Here is a 13,274-nt window from a genome sequence, read left to right as displayed (position 1 = left end):
CGACACCTTAAGGATCCCGGGTGGCACAGTGGATTAAGCATCGGGATGCTAACGGAAAGATTAGCCACTCTGATTCCACCAGCTGTTCCTCAGGAAAACCATGTGCTAATCTGCTTCCAGAATGACTTATACCTTCAGAAGCCTTAAAAAACCCCTGCTATCCTATAGGGCCACAATGAGCTGGAGTCAGTTAAACAGCTGTATTAGAACTTACTACACTAAGCTTGAGAAAGGCTACATTTTGCTGTGGAAGCCCTAACTCAATTTTTAGTCTCTACATAGAATCATGAGGTTTTCAGGATCTGACAATATTCGACTGCTATTCTTAAGGTTATCGGTGGCTAATTCCTCAAACGTGGATAGCCAAGGTATTCTTTGTGCACAGCCTGTTCTTAGTCTGGAAGCCCTGTTCACCTTGCACTGAAGCCCTGTTGACCCTGTCCAGCATCACAACATGCAAGCTACCACAGTAATGACAAATGGAGAACCAAGTGGTGGGCCAGATGCCAGGCCAATAGATTGAAAGAAATCCATATGTATATGCAGTCCAAAGAAAATTCGCCCAACCAAATGAGAAAATTATCAAAAATATATCATATAACACATGAAAGTAAAATGTTGCTGAAGATCATTCAACAGCAGTTATAGCAGTACATCAACAGAGAGCTGCCAGAAGTTCAGGCCAAATTTAGAAGAGGACATGGACTAAGATATATCATTGCTGATATCAGATGGATCTTGGCTGAAGGCAGATAACACCAGAAAGATAAATACTTGGATTTTATGGATTTTCACTGAGTTCAGAAGGAGTGTGAACATGGAAAAGAGGCAGCCATTCAAAGAGAAGAAGGAAATGCTGCCTGGTGTAAATTCAGGAAAGGTGTCAGAATTGACTCAATGACGATGTGTTTGTTGTGAATTTGGGTTCTTTACTCTTTTTTGGCTAGTATTTAAGGAACCAATTCAGATAACCCACATTCATGATTCCAACCAATCATTGTATGACCCCAATCGCTCTTCTTCTCCCCGTAACATGCCTGCTTTTTAATTGTCCTGTCTCCCCATGGCTTCCCTGTTCTTGCAACTTCCAATCGGCATGTTAGACATCTAGTCCATAATTTTACATCCTAAATATGCCTCTGTTGCTTCACCCTCCTGTCGTGTCTGATTTCACATCGTCTGGTTAGGCATGCTCCAGTTCAAAGTATTCTGCACCTTCCGTAAATTTCTCGGTTTAATGTGAAGGATGGAGAAAAGCTTTCCATGTCTTTATTTACTGATGGGGCAAGACTCAAAATTGGAAGAAACAGTGAGAAATATCCATTATTAATTGGAAGGAGGCATGTATAAAGCACGAATCTTACAAAATTGAGACGTTGATAAAAAATTAAATAGACCAATTGAAATTGTTATCCTAGGAGGTGGTTAGCTGAAATGGACTGGTGTTAGCCACTTGGAATAAAACAATCCTATCATTCACTATTCGAAATTCCATACAAATTCTAGAGGAAAGAATCACATTCATCATCAAAAGGAACATTTCAAGAACTATTTTGAGGTACAATGTTGTATGTTATAGGATATTATCTATATCTATAAGAAATATCATTTAATACAACTATTGTTCCAGGTTATGCATTAACCATTAAAACCAATGATGAAAAATGGAATAATTTTACCACATTCTTTAGTCATTATGAAATAGATCTGACTCAGTCAATATTGATCATTACTGGTGATTAAAATGTGAAATTTGGAAACAAAGAGGAATGATCAGTAGTTGGAAATAGGGCATTGGTAAAAGCAACAGAGCCTGATGTGTGAAAAAAGCCTGATATTGTGACTTTGTTGCAAAAGGTTTTTATTTTTTTAAATAGCTTAAACCACAACTACACTCATAGATCTCACCAGATGGAATACACAGAAATTAAATTGGCTATATCCGTGCCAGAGTTCAATATCATCATAAGGTCAGAGGATTGTGGAAAAAGACCATTAATTACCATATACAAGTTCAGATTGAATTAAAAGGAAATTAAAGCAAGTCATGAGAAACTAACAAATTTGAGTGCATCCAACCCGATTTTAGGCCATTTCAAGAACTGATTTGACACAGTCAAGACTGATGACTGAAGACCAGACAAATTGTGAAATGTCACTAAGAACATTGTACCCAAAGAAAGTAAAAAAGATCAGTAAAATGGCAGGAGAGAGAGAAAAGACCAATGTGACAGCCAACAGAGACTCTGAAATTTGTTTTTGGATGTAGAGTAACCAAGGTGAGTAGAAGAAATGGTGAAGTAAAAACCTGAATTGAAAATGTGTAAGACATGAAAAAATAATAACAATTTATAAATTATCAAGGGTTCATGAGGGTGGAAGGGTGGGGGAGAGAGGAGGAAAAATGAGGAGCTGATACCAAGGGCTCAAGTAGAAAGAAATGTTTTGAAAATGATGATGGCAACAAATGTACAAATGTGCTTGACACAATGGATGTATGGACTGTGATAAAGAGTTGTATGAGCCCCCAATAAAATTATTTTAAAAAGAAAATATCGAAGGTCAGCTCAAGATGAAAAATAAGAATATAGGCTTCCGCAATCTTTCCATCCCTCAGTCAGATGCGGCCCGGAGACGCTTCTGGAAGATCCATCACAATGGCCGCCCAAGGAGAACCCCAAGTCCAGTTCAAACTCGTACTGGTGGGTGATGGTGGTACTGGAAAAATGACATTTGTGAAACATCACCTGACTGGTGAATTTGAGAAGTATGTAGCTACCTTAGGTGTTGAGGTCCATCCCCTTGTGTTCCATACTAACAGAGGACCTATCAAATTCAACGTGTGGGATACAGCTGGTCAAGAAAAATTTGGAGGACTGAGAGATGGCTATTATATTCAAGCCCAGTGTGCCATTACAATGTTCGACGTAACGTCAAGGGTTACTTATAAGAATGTGCCTAACTGGCATAGGGATCTGGTTCGAGTCTGTGAAAACATACCCATCGTGCTGTGTGGCCACAAAGTGGATATTAAGGACAGGAAAGTTAAGGCAAAATCCATCGTCTTCCACCGAAAGAAGAACCTTCAGTACTATGACACTTCTGCCAAAAGCAACTACAACATTGAAAAGCCCTTCCTTTGTCTTGCTAGAAAACTCATTGGCGATCCTAACTTGGAGTTTGTTGCCATGCCTTCTCTGGCCCCACCAGAGGTTGTTATGGACCCAGCTTTGGCAGCCCAGTATGAGCATGATTTAGAGGTTGCGCAGACAACTGCTCTCCCGGATGAAGATGATGACCTGTGAGAGAACGAAGATGGAGCCCAGCGTTAGAAGTCTAGTTTTATAGGCAACTGTCCTGTGACGTCAGTGGTGTAGTGTGTTTGTCACTCTTATTACAGAGCTCAGCAGAATGTGCTCATCTTTGGGAGGCTGAAGGAGATGAATGGGCTTCGGAGTGAGTGTGGCAGTTAAAAACCATTTTTTTTGAACCCACATATCTAGCTGTTTGGGAACGCATTTTTCTTTCTTGAAATTCAACTACAAGACTGCTACAGTCACATCACAATATTCAGTGGTGATCTGTCATTCCCATTCCTTTTCGTTAGAATAAAGTTGTATTTCAAATATCTAAAAAAGAAAAATAAGAATGTAATAATGAAATGTGTACAACCTGGAGTTAGAAAGCTTAAAAGAAAGAACATAGTATGTTTCAAGATAAAAAACAAAGAATAAAAAGACTGACAAAAACATTTAATCTTGTATTGCAATATCTAAAGGTTCTAAAAGCAAAATATTGACCAGTACAGAAAGTAACAAAAGTACACAGGCACTGTACCCAAAAAGAGTTGGTTGACACCATTTCAAGAGGTAGCATATGATTGGTAGCCCATGAAATTGGAGGAAGAAGTCCAACGTGCATTGAAGCCATGTTCAAAAAGCAAGCCTCCAGGAATTGAGGGATTACCAATGAAAATGTTTGAAAAAACACATGCACCACAGGCAGCGTGTGCTGGTCTGTGCCAAGCAATCTGACAAACCAATTGGAATATATCCATATTTATGCCATTTCCAAGAGTGGTGACCCAACAGGATGGGTAAATTACAGAACGATACCATTTATATGACAAGCAAATAAAATTTTGCTGGAAATACTTTAAAAATAATTGCAGCCAAAAAGTCAAGCGGGACTCAGAAGAGGATGGGTGAGGGATATTACTAGGACGTCAGTTGGATATTGACTGAAAAGCAGAAAATATCAATAATGTGTTTGCTTGTGTTTTACTGACTATGGAAAAGCATTTGACTATATCAATCACCAAATTATGAATTGCATTTCAAAGAATGAAAATTATGGAAGGCTTTTACTCATGAGGAACCCGTATATAGACCGAGAGGCAGTCATTTGACGAGAATGAGCATAAACGGGCTGCCGTAAAGTCAGGAAAGGTATGTGTCAAAGCTGTATCCTTTCATCGTACTTCCTCAAATAATCAGAGAAGTTCGGCTCTATGAAAAACAAAGCACCGAAGCTCACTGACAACCTACAGTAGTGTGTCAGTGTGGGTACACTAGAGAAACAAATCCACAGAAAGCCATATGTGTAAGAGAGGGTTTTATATAAAGGGTAAGTGCACATCAAGGAAACATCCCAACCCAGTGCTGCCCAAGTCCACAAGTCCAACATTAACACATTAACCCATATGTCCAACACCAATCCACAAAGTCCTCCTCCATCTCACAAAACACACACAATGATGCCGACTGCAAGAGAAAAAGCCAAATCAGTGAACGTGTAAGCATCTCAGCGCTGGCAGGGCTCCCCACAAGGTTGCTCCAGCACCCAGGGCTGCAGTGGGCTAGGTCCGTGTGGCTTCTTCTTGGGGATGTCTTGCAGGAAGTGAGCCTTGCCAGCTGAAGCAGGGAACTGACTAAGGCAGCTGCAGCCTGGTCCGACCATCAGAAAGCAAGAGACCCGAGAACTAGTAAAGTGAGGCTCTTTGAGCCTTTTACCTCTCCACTCTTCAATTAACCCCACATATGTTTATCGGTCAGGTTGGCACAATAAACTTTAACTATCTCAAATACATTGACGAAAGATGTTTACCTGTGTTTTACTGACTCTGCCAAGGCATTTGACTGTGTAGAGCAATATAAACTATGGACAACCTCAAGAAGTATGGGGATTCCAGAATACTTCATTGCGCTCTTGTGGAACTTCTACATGGATTAAGAGGCAGTTGTGTTCACAGAACAAAGGGATGCAGCATGGATTAAGAGCAGGAAAGGCCTTGTATCCTCTCACCATCAGGACCAGGTAACAGGCATCTGAAGATTCATAACAAACACCAAACAAATAAAAACATGTTGCTGAGAACGGGGGAGGGGGTAGGTCAGAGCAGAGATCCAAAGCCCATCTGTAGACAAGGAAACATCCCCCACAGAGGGATCACAGGGAAGGGATGAGTCAACTAGGGTGCATAGAGCACCAATGGGTCACACAATATTCCTCTGGTTCCTTGAGGCTTCCTCAACTCCCACTGTCATGACCCCAGTGCTGCTTCTCCCTCTGGACTGGACCGGAGCATGGACTCAGGTACAGATAAGAGATAAAGCTCGTGACACATGGAATCCAGGAACAGGACTGGGAGTAGTGATACCAGAAAGGAAGAGGTAAGGGGCAGAAAGGAGGGGAGGAAAGGGGAATTGATTGCAATGATCTGCACATAACCACCACCGCCACCCCTCCAGATGCTTCCATCAGAAACCATGGGGGACGGGAGCTAGCGGTTGGTATGAGATAGTAAAACAACAATAATTTGAAACCTAGCAAGGGGGCACAAGGGTGGGGGAGGGAGGGAATAAAAGAGGGCTCGTTAGAAAGTAACTGTCTAGAAAAGAACAATGGCAACATATGTACAAATATTCCTGATGCAGTTGATTTATGAATTGTAATAAGAGTGGTAAGATAAAATTATCTTTTAATAATAAATTAAAATAAAAATAAATAAACAAGCCTCCCTCCAATCCTGATACCACAGTCTTCTTCATATCGCTGAAGGAGGACATTATGCTTGGGAAGGTGCAGGGGCAGCGAACAAGAAGGCCCTCAACGAGATGGATGGATACAGTGGCTGTGATACTGGGCCCAGGCACAGGACCAATGGTGAGCGTGGCTCAGGATGGGTGGTGGTCCTTTCAGTTGTGCATACGGTTGATAAGGCTGAGAAGGAACTCAATGGCACTTAACAATATGCTGATGAAACGACCTTGCTTGCTGAAAGCAAAGAGAACTGGAAGAACTGATGATGAGCAAAGATTACAACCTTCTGTGTGGGTTGCAATTCAATACAGAGAAAACAAAAACCCTCATGACGCGAACAGTGCACAGCAGCATGATAAAGGAAGAAGACGGAAGTTGCCAGGGATTTCCTTGGAGTTGAATTCACCATCAGCACTCGTGGAAGCAGCAGTCAGGAAGCCAAGGGATGTATTCAGTGCAATGGGCAGCTCTGCTGCACTAGACCCCTGTGGAGTGTTCAACACCGAAGCTGGCACTCTGAGGATTAAGATATGCTTGACTTGAGGAGCTCTGGTGGCGTAGTGGTTACATGTTGAGCTGCTAACTGCAAGATATGCTTGACTCTTACCTCAATATTTTCAATCTCTTCATATACATATGATAGCTGGACAGTGAATAAGAAAGACTTGCGATGCATTGATGTATATGGATTATTCTGTTGGAGATGATTATTAAAATATTCGTGTAGTGCCCAAAAACCAAATAAGTCTGTCTTAGAGGTAGTACAGCCAGAATACTCCTTAGAACTGAGGAAAGTAAAACTTCTCCTACTTACTGTAAGCATGTTATCCAAAGGATCAGCCCCAGGGAAAGGACCTCAGGCTTGCCTGTGCGGATGGTCAGTGGCAAAGAGGAAGACCCTCCAGAAAATGGGAGGACCAGGGGCTGCAGGGATTGTGAAGATGGCACAGGTGCAGGCAGTGTTCTGCTTTACTCTACTGACTTGATGATATATTGAAACATATTATTATTAATGATTTATTGCAAGAGTGGCATATTCCATGTTACTGAATGAAATGAAGTAAATTATAAAATTGCTTTGGAAGCTGAGTTCTATGACTTTCACTGTACAACTCGCATCTTTTTCTATAAAAAGAATATTCTGTGTAGCCTATAACAAAGAAAAGGAGTCAGTGGATTCCATTGGTGGTGATGTCATGGTTCCCGGTTGGGCTGTGAACAGCAAACCCAGCAGGGTGAAAGCACTAGTTGCTCCTGGAGAGAGAGACGGACTCTCTCCATCCATCAGGAATTCCAGTCTCAGAAGCGCATAGGGGCAGTTCTACGCTGTCCTATAGGGTCACTGTGCGTGGGCATCTACTCGACACAATGAGCTTGGTTTTGGGGTTTACAATCAGTGTACAATTCTGTTGATGTCCCACAAGGAAAATGGACTTTCGCCCCTTTAGCTTTTACCGGCTCAAACATCCATTTTGACGACTGTCTTGTAATAAATGCTATGATAAATGAACACACGAATCCTTATACTAAATATATAAAATGATCAAACAATACTTAATAAATATATGAAAAATTAGTAATAACATTCACTGCGTCTTTGGAGGAATGGAATGTCTTAGTATTACTCTTCTCTGGAACTCCCACCAGCTGACTGAGTAGGGCATGCAAATAGGGTGTGGGTAACACTAATGGGTGGACTGATCAGTTTGTCACACACACACACACACCCCGCCCCCAGCCCTAACAAGAAGCATCTTCGTCCTTGAGGAGCTTGGACGAACACATCTGTGACCTCTGTCGGAAATGGCAGTGGCTGCCGAGATGAGATAAATCAAAGACGGCGGCAGGATGACTCCGAAGAGCAGCACCCGCACCCACACTATGGGGGAACCTTCACTTTATCTGGCTCGAGACTATGGCACTGTGGGAGAGAGTGCGAGGCAGTCTGCTTTCCTATCCCATGGAGGCAAAGGTCGAGGGACCATGTGGCTGAGATGCTGAGAACCAGAGAGAGACTTAGTTGCTGATCCTGACTGTTTGCTGATCCTGCTTTGTGGAAATCTATCAACTTCCCTAATAAGCCCCCTGAATTGTGAAATACTTTTTGTGAGTTCTTCATAGCCATTTCAACCAATGATGGAACACCGCGTAGCTGTGCAGTGGTGTGGGGGAAATGGTTTCAGAATCGGTAAAGGCGGGGCAGGAGGCTTCTCTGGCCCCTGCCTCGTGCCCCTAGGGAAGCCAGAGGAGCTCAGATAGGGCTGCTACCGCCCTTCACCGCACTGGCCCACCTCACGGACTTAAAAAAAAAAGACAATGTATTTCCTACATGAATTATCTTCGTTTGATAAATATTAATATTTCCAGTATTTTTAATATTTGCTATGTTAGTATTATATTGGCGTATTGCCACATTATTATTATAGTAAATATATGCTAGATTATGTCCATCGGTATGTCAAACATATGTTAATGTTAGTGTTTTAAATAATTCTGTTTTTAAAACTTAGGCTGCAACAGTGTGTAAATGCTATACAGTTAAGCATTATCTTGACCGGATTCATTGCAGTGGTTGCTTCATTCTATTGAGTTCCCTTGTAAAAGCATTCCTGGCCCTCTTTGATGGAGCTGCTGGATCAGCCGATAGAGATGTACCAGAAGGTCCTCTCAAAATGTATCAAAGATCTGTTCTCTATTAACATACTTTGACCTTGCCCAGTAACAGTTCGTGTTAGTAATAGACTAAACACCCATCCCCACCTTTTGTTTATTAGAAAGGCTATACTCCCCAAAGACCTGCCAGCGTTTCGATTACACGGGAGGGAACCGTACCAGACAGATGTCAACAAAGATATTGAAGTGGTAGGGGGCTCACAGCTTAAAGAACCTTTTGTGTGAGCCCTCTTGTGACCCTCAGTGAACTTTCATTCCAGCCGACATGTTCTTATGTACTGACGCCGATAACCATTCACTTCTGGGCCCTGTCAGTCTCCTTCCACGGTGGTACTGGCTTTTCCTTGTGTTTTGTCTGCTTGACATCTGAGTCTTGGCTTTGGACAATAGATGCCCCTGTTTTATTGCTGCCCCTCGTGGTGTTGGGCTGCCACACACAGGGTCGGCCATTCAACAACGCCAGCCACTTCTTGAGAGAAAGGCTGGGCATTCTACTCCTGAAGAGTTACAGGCTTGGGAACCCCCGGGGGGCAGTTCTACCCTGTCGTTATCAACTTGTGACAGAGAGTTTGGAGTTTAAGCACACGCTACCTTGCCTATTGGGTCGTCCATCCCTGGGCAGAGAGAGCTGTAGCCCATGAGGAGAATGTTTTAACTGGATAGAAAGAAACCGTGATGCTAATGAGGAAAGGGAGACACCTTCTGGTTGACGTCTTTGCATATAATGTGAAAAGTAAGGGATTCCACTGGACCAGGAAGAGCACAGAACTCCATGGAAATATGGCGGGTTTATTGTTAGTGGAGTGAAACCAAAAGAAACCCAAACAAATGCAATGATGTTGCTCAAAACTCACTGACATTGAGTTGATTCTGAGTCGTCCTGGGGCCCTTTCAGATAGAGCAGAGCTGCCGCTTGGGTCTCCGGGGCTGCCTCTCCTTCTCTGTGGCAGTGCAAGCCTCCTCTTGCTCTGGCACAGCGGACAGTGGTCTCAAACTGCTCACCTTGAGTTTAATCCCTGGGGTCACTAGGGTTCCTAAGTAGGTCAGTGGTTGTTTTTAGAAAATGTGAAGGAAATTAACATCCAGCTGGGTTTGGTTTTTTTTTTTTTTTTTTTCGTGGTGGTGGTGTTGATTCATGGATTCCCCCCCTCTCCTAATAAAAAGAAGCATGAAATGTTTCTCTCTCACCGTCTTTGGTTAGGAGGTTTGGGAGGTGAGGTGCTTGTGATGAAGCATGAGAAGAATGAAAGGACATATGTATCATTGAGAGTGATTATTATGGTGCATGATGGAGTCGGCGTGTGTGATGAGAAGAGAGGGATTTGATGGGGTGAGGGTCCTCTTGAATAGGGGTTACTTTCTTCTAAGGGAGCAGAGATTGAGAATTCTGTTCTTTTTTACAAGGCCTGTGGCCTTAATTGCTCATCCTCTTCTCAAATCGCTTCAGAAGAGTGGCTATTTCTACTAAATCCACGGAAATAAAAGTCCGTCGACCTGTCGTCTAAGTAGCGTTTCTCACATTGGGCTATTAACCATAAACTCAGCAGTTTGAAACCATCAGGCACTCAGCAAGAGAAAGATGAGGCCTTCTACTCTCAAAAGATGTGCGGTCCTGGAAGCCCATCGAGGCAGCTCCATTGTCAGTCAGGGTGGCTGAGTTGGCATAGATTCAGGGGCAGTGAGTTTGGTGTTTGGATTGCATCTAAGGAGCCCCGGTCACCTAGTGAGGTAAGCTTTGGGCTGCTCGCCCCAAACCCTCTGCTCCCCAGGAGGAGGAGGCAGTCTGCTTTTCAAAAGACAGGCAGGCGCAGGGACTGTATGGGGCAGTTCGACTGTCCCATTGGGGCACTTTGAGTCAGAATCCACTTGAGAGTGGTGCAGGCATATAGTACTTCATGCAAGACAAGGAATGCCTACTTATTCATTACTGGCACGATTAAGATACTCATTTCAGTGGGGCCAGTTCCATAGCAAAGGCTTTTCCCCCAAGAAAACTTTTTTTTTTAAACTGTCTATGCTGAGTGCAACTGCCAACTCAATGTTCACGATTCACCGTTTCGAATCATCAAGGAGCCTTGAGATCACAGGGGTGAAGGACTGGTCTTATACGGACGAGGTCATCAGTTTGAACCCCCGAGTTGGTCCACAGGGAAACGTCTAGTGTATGTTTCCGTAAAGATGTAAAGCCTTGGAAACCTATGGGGCAGTTCTACAGGGTTGCTATGAGTCAGAAGGAACTAGAAGTCGTGTGTTTGGGGCTTACTGTCTAAACACAGGGAGCCTTGAGAACCTAATGGTTGGTTCTTGTCTGCTAAGTAAACAAGGGAAGGATAGAGCCCACTGGTAACTGCTCCGGAGAAAAGCTTGGCGGTCTTCTCCTGCAGATCGCAGCCTAGGAAACCCCGCGGGGCAGACTACTTTGCCACTCGCTTATGTCAGAATTATTTTCAAGGAACACAGCAGCAACATGCGATGGTCACGTTTTGTTCTAGGCACTGTGAACAAAGCCATCCCTGCCTTCAAGATAGGTTTTTGATAGGCAGGCACACGAGAAACAAGGAAAATCTGAGAGCGATCGTTACTATGGAGACACTATGGTCGAGAAGGATAAATGGTGTATTTAGGCGATGCCGAACTTTAAGGAGAGTGACCATCGCGGATCTTATTTCGAAATCACCATTTGTGCACCGGCTTGAAACAAGGGAATGCCATAGGGAGAGCATCTCAAGCAACTAGTCTGTCACTGCAAACATCCAGAGGGGCGGAGCGTCTCACTGCAAACATCCAGAGGGGCGGAGCGTCTCACTGCAAACATCCAGAGGGGCGGAGCGTCTCACTGCAAACATCCAGAGGGGCGGAGCGTCTCACTGCAAACATCCAGAGGGGCGGAGCGTCTCACTGCAAACATCCAGAGGGGCGGAGCGTCTGAGACATAGAGTCCATGAGACTGGACACTCGTTGTATATCACAGAGTTAAGGGAAACAAGGGACCAGGTCGGAGAGGTTTATGTGCTTTTGTCGGTAGGCTGTGAATATTCTCCTGAGTGGTGTGCGGTTGATCGGCTGTGAATATCCCTCTTTCTTTGAGGAAGAGAGCGACACATGGTGCAAAGCAGCATAGCTTGAGTCCAGGAAGCAGAGGCTCGATGACCTGCGCCCGAGCAGCCAGTCCCGTGGCGAGAGTTGTGTTTTATGATGTCGTGTTCTTCCATTGGTTAGCGATATTTGAGTTGAGTCTTATGTAACCTGCTTCCAGAGTCATTATTAAGCAGAGTCCATATGAAAGAGAAAACATAAATATAAAACAATGTACTCCTAGATTCTTTAACTATTTCTAAGCACTTAGTCATTTTATTGGTTCATGCGTTCTTTAACTAATTCTACAGATGTTTTAGTTGGTGAATGACTGAACCTGACCAACAGTACAAATAATTGAAATTATCTTTCCCAAATATAATTTGAGTATTTTGTTCTTCAATGTCTTTTTTTAAAATAGGTGCAAAAGTATTAAACAAATCAAGCCTTTTGTGAGTGAATTTATAGCATCTTTTCATCTTTCATAGTCCCAACACTAGCTGACTTCCTCAAGTGCTGCTGAGTTTCGACACAGGGCTTTATGGTAATGTGTATGTCTATGCCCAGGTGCTCCCTCCAGTTTCTCCGATCGATATAATGTGATCATTTACAAGGCTTATCCTATTTGTTCATTGACTTAGCAAGTGCTTCGTGATTGTTGCAACAATGAATAAATGTCTAAATGATACATGGTGGGGCATACAAGGTCTTTAATTTATTCAAATGTTTTATTGTTTTTGTTATTCATGCTTTAATGTAGTTGGGTGGCCCTACTTTTGGCATATTATATAGTGGGCTAATCAATACAGTTTATTGTTTAATAGTGCACACTTGAAACATGTTGGATCACCTAACAATAGCTGTCATTATCACCCAGGTAAAAATGTTAGTTTCAAAATATATGCTAACCTTAGGTATAGGCATGTGTTAGTTGAAGCAATTTATTATTTTTCTTCATTTTCTCCAATGCAACTCAAGCAAAATGCCAAAGGACTACCCTAAAAATCCCATTTTAAAAAGAGATTAACAATTTTTCAAATGTTAAAATGTCTCCAAAAGATTTCTCTTTCATATGGAGGGATAAACAAAGGAGAGTAACAGGGTTGGGAGGCAAAACAATAAAAAATTCTGACTTAAAATGCAACGTCATTCTGAAATTATGGTGATGACTACACAAATTTTCTTAATTATGATTGAATGATTATATTCTTCATATGTACTATATGCCATAATTTTTTAAAGCAATGTGATATGTCCTTAAGTGACTGCTCAACTTTTCTTCTAAAGAAGAGTGTCCTGGGAAGGCATGTTGTCTCTGAGTCAAAATTGTTTTGTTCTTTAATGCTAGAATTGCTCACATGGGGTCCCATAGCTTAAAGAGATATATATTCTTGTAATGAATTTGAAATTCTAACTTATAATTCTTGTTTTTTAAAAAGTGAACTTTTGAAGTTTAAGCAATATTTTAAGATGTCCCCGAAGAT

At 42.5% G+C, this 13,274-nt stretch overlaps 1 protein-coding gene across 1 annotated transcript; it reads left to right on the top strand.

Annotated features, from left to right (window-relative positions):
- Positions 1–2,651: 2,651 nt before the first annotated feature.
- Positions 2,652–3,305, top strand: LOC142441480 (GTP-binding nuclear protein Ran-like). Its single transcript, XM_075543447.1, has one exon. The coding sequence runs from the start codon at positions 2,658–2,660 to the stop codon at positions 3,303–3,305; it is 648 nt and encodes a 215-aa protein (XP_075399562.1). The 5' UTR covers positions 2,652–2,657.
- The last annotated feature ends 9,969 nt before the right edge of the window (positions 3,306–13,274 follow it).

Source organism: Tenrec ecaudatus, chromosome 2, assembly GCF_050624435.1.
Source record: "Tenrec ecaudatus isolate mTenEca1 chromosome 2, mTenEca1.hap1, whole genome shotgun sequence".
NCBI classification, from domain to species: domain Eukaryota; kingdom Metazoa; phylum Chordata; class Mammalia; order Afrosoricida; family Tenrecidae; genus Tenrec; species Tenrec ecaudatus.
The sequence above is the reverse complement of the archived record's forward strand: the minus strand, read 5'-3'. Positions and strand labels throughout refer to the sequence as shown.

Coding starts and splice junctions, on each gene's coding strand:
- LOC142441480 (XM_075543447.1), top strand. CDS start 2,658: ATGGCCGCCCAAGGAGAACCCCAAGTCCAGTTCAAACTCGTACTGGTG.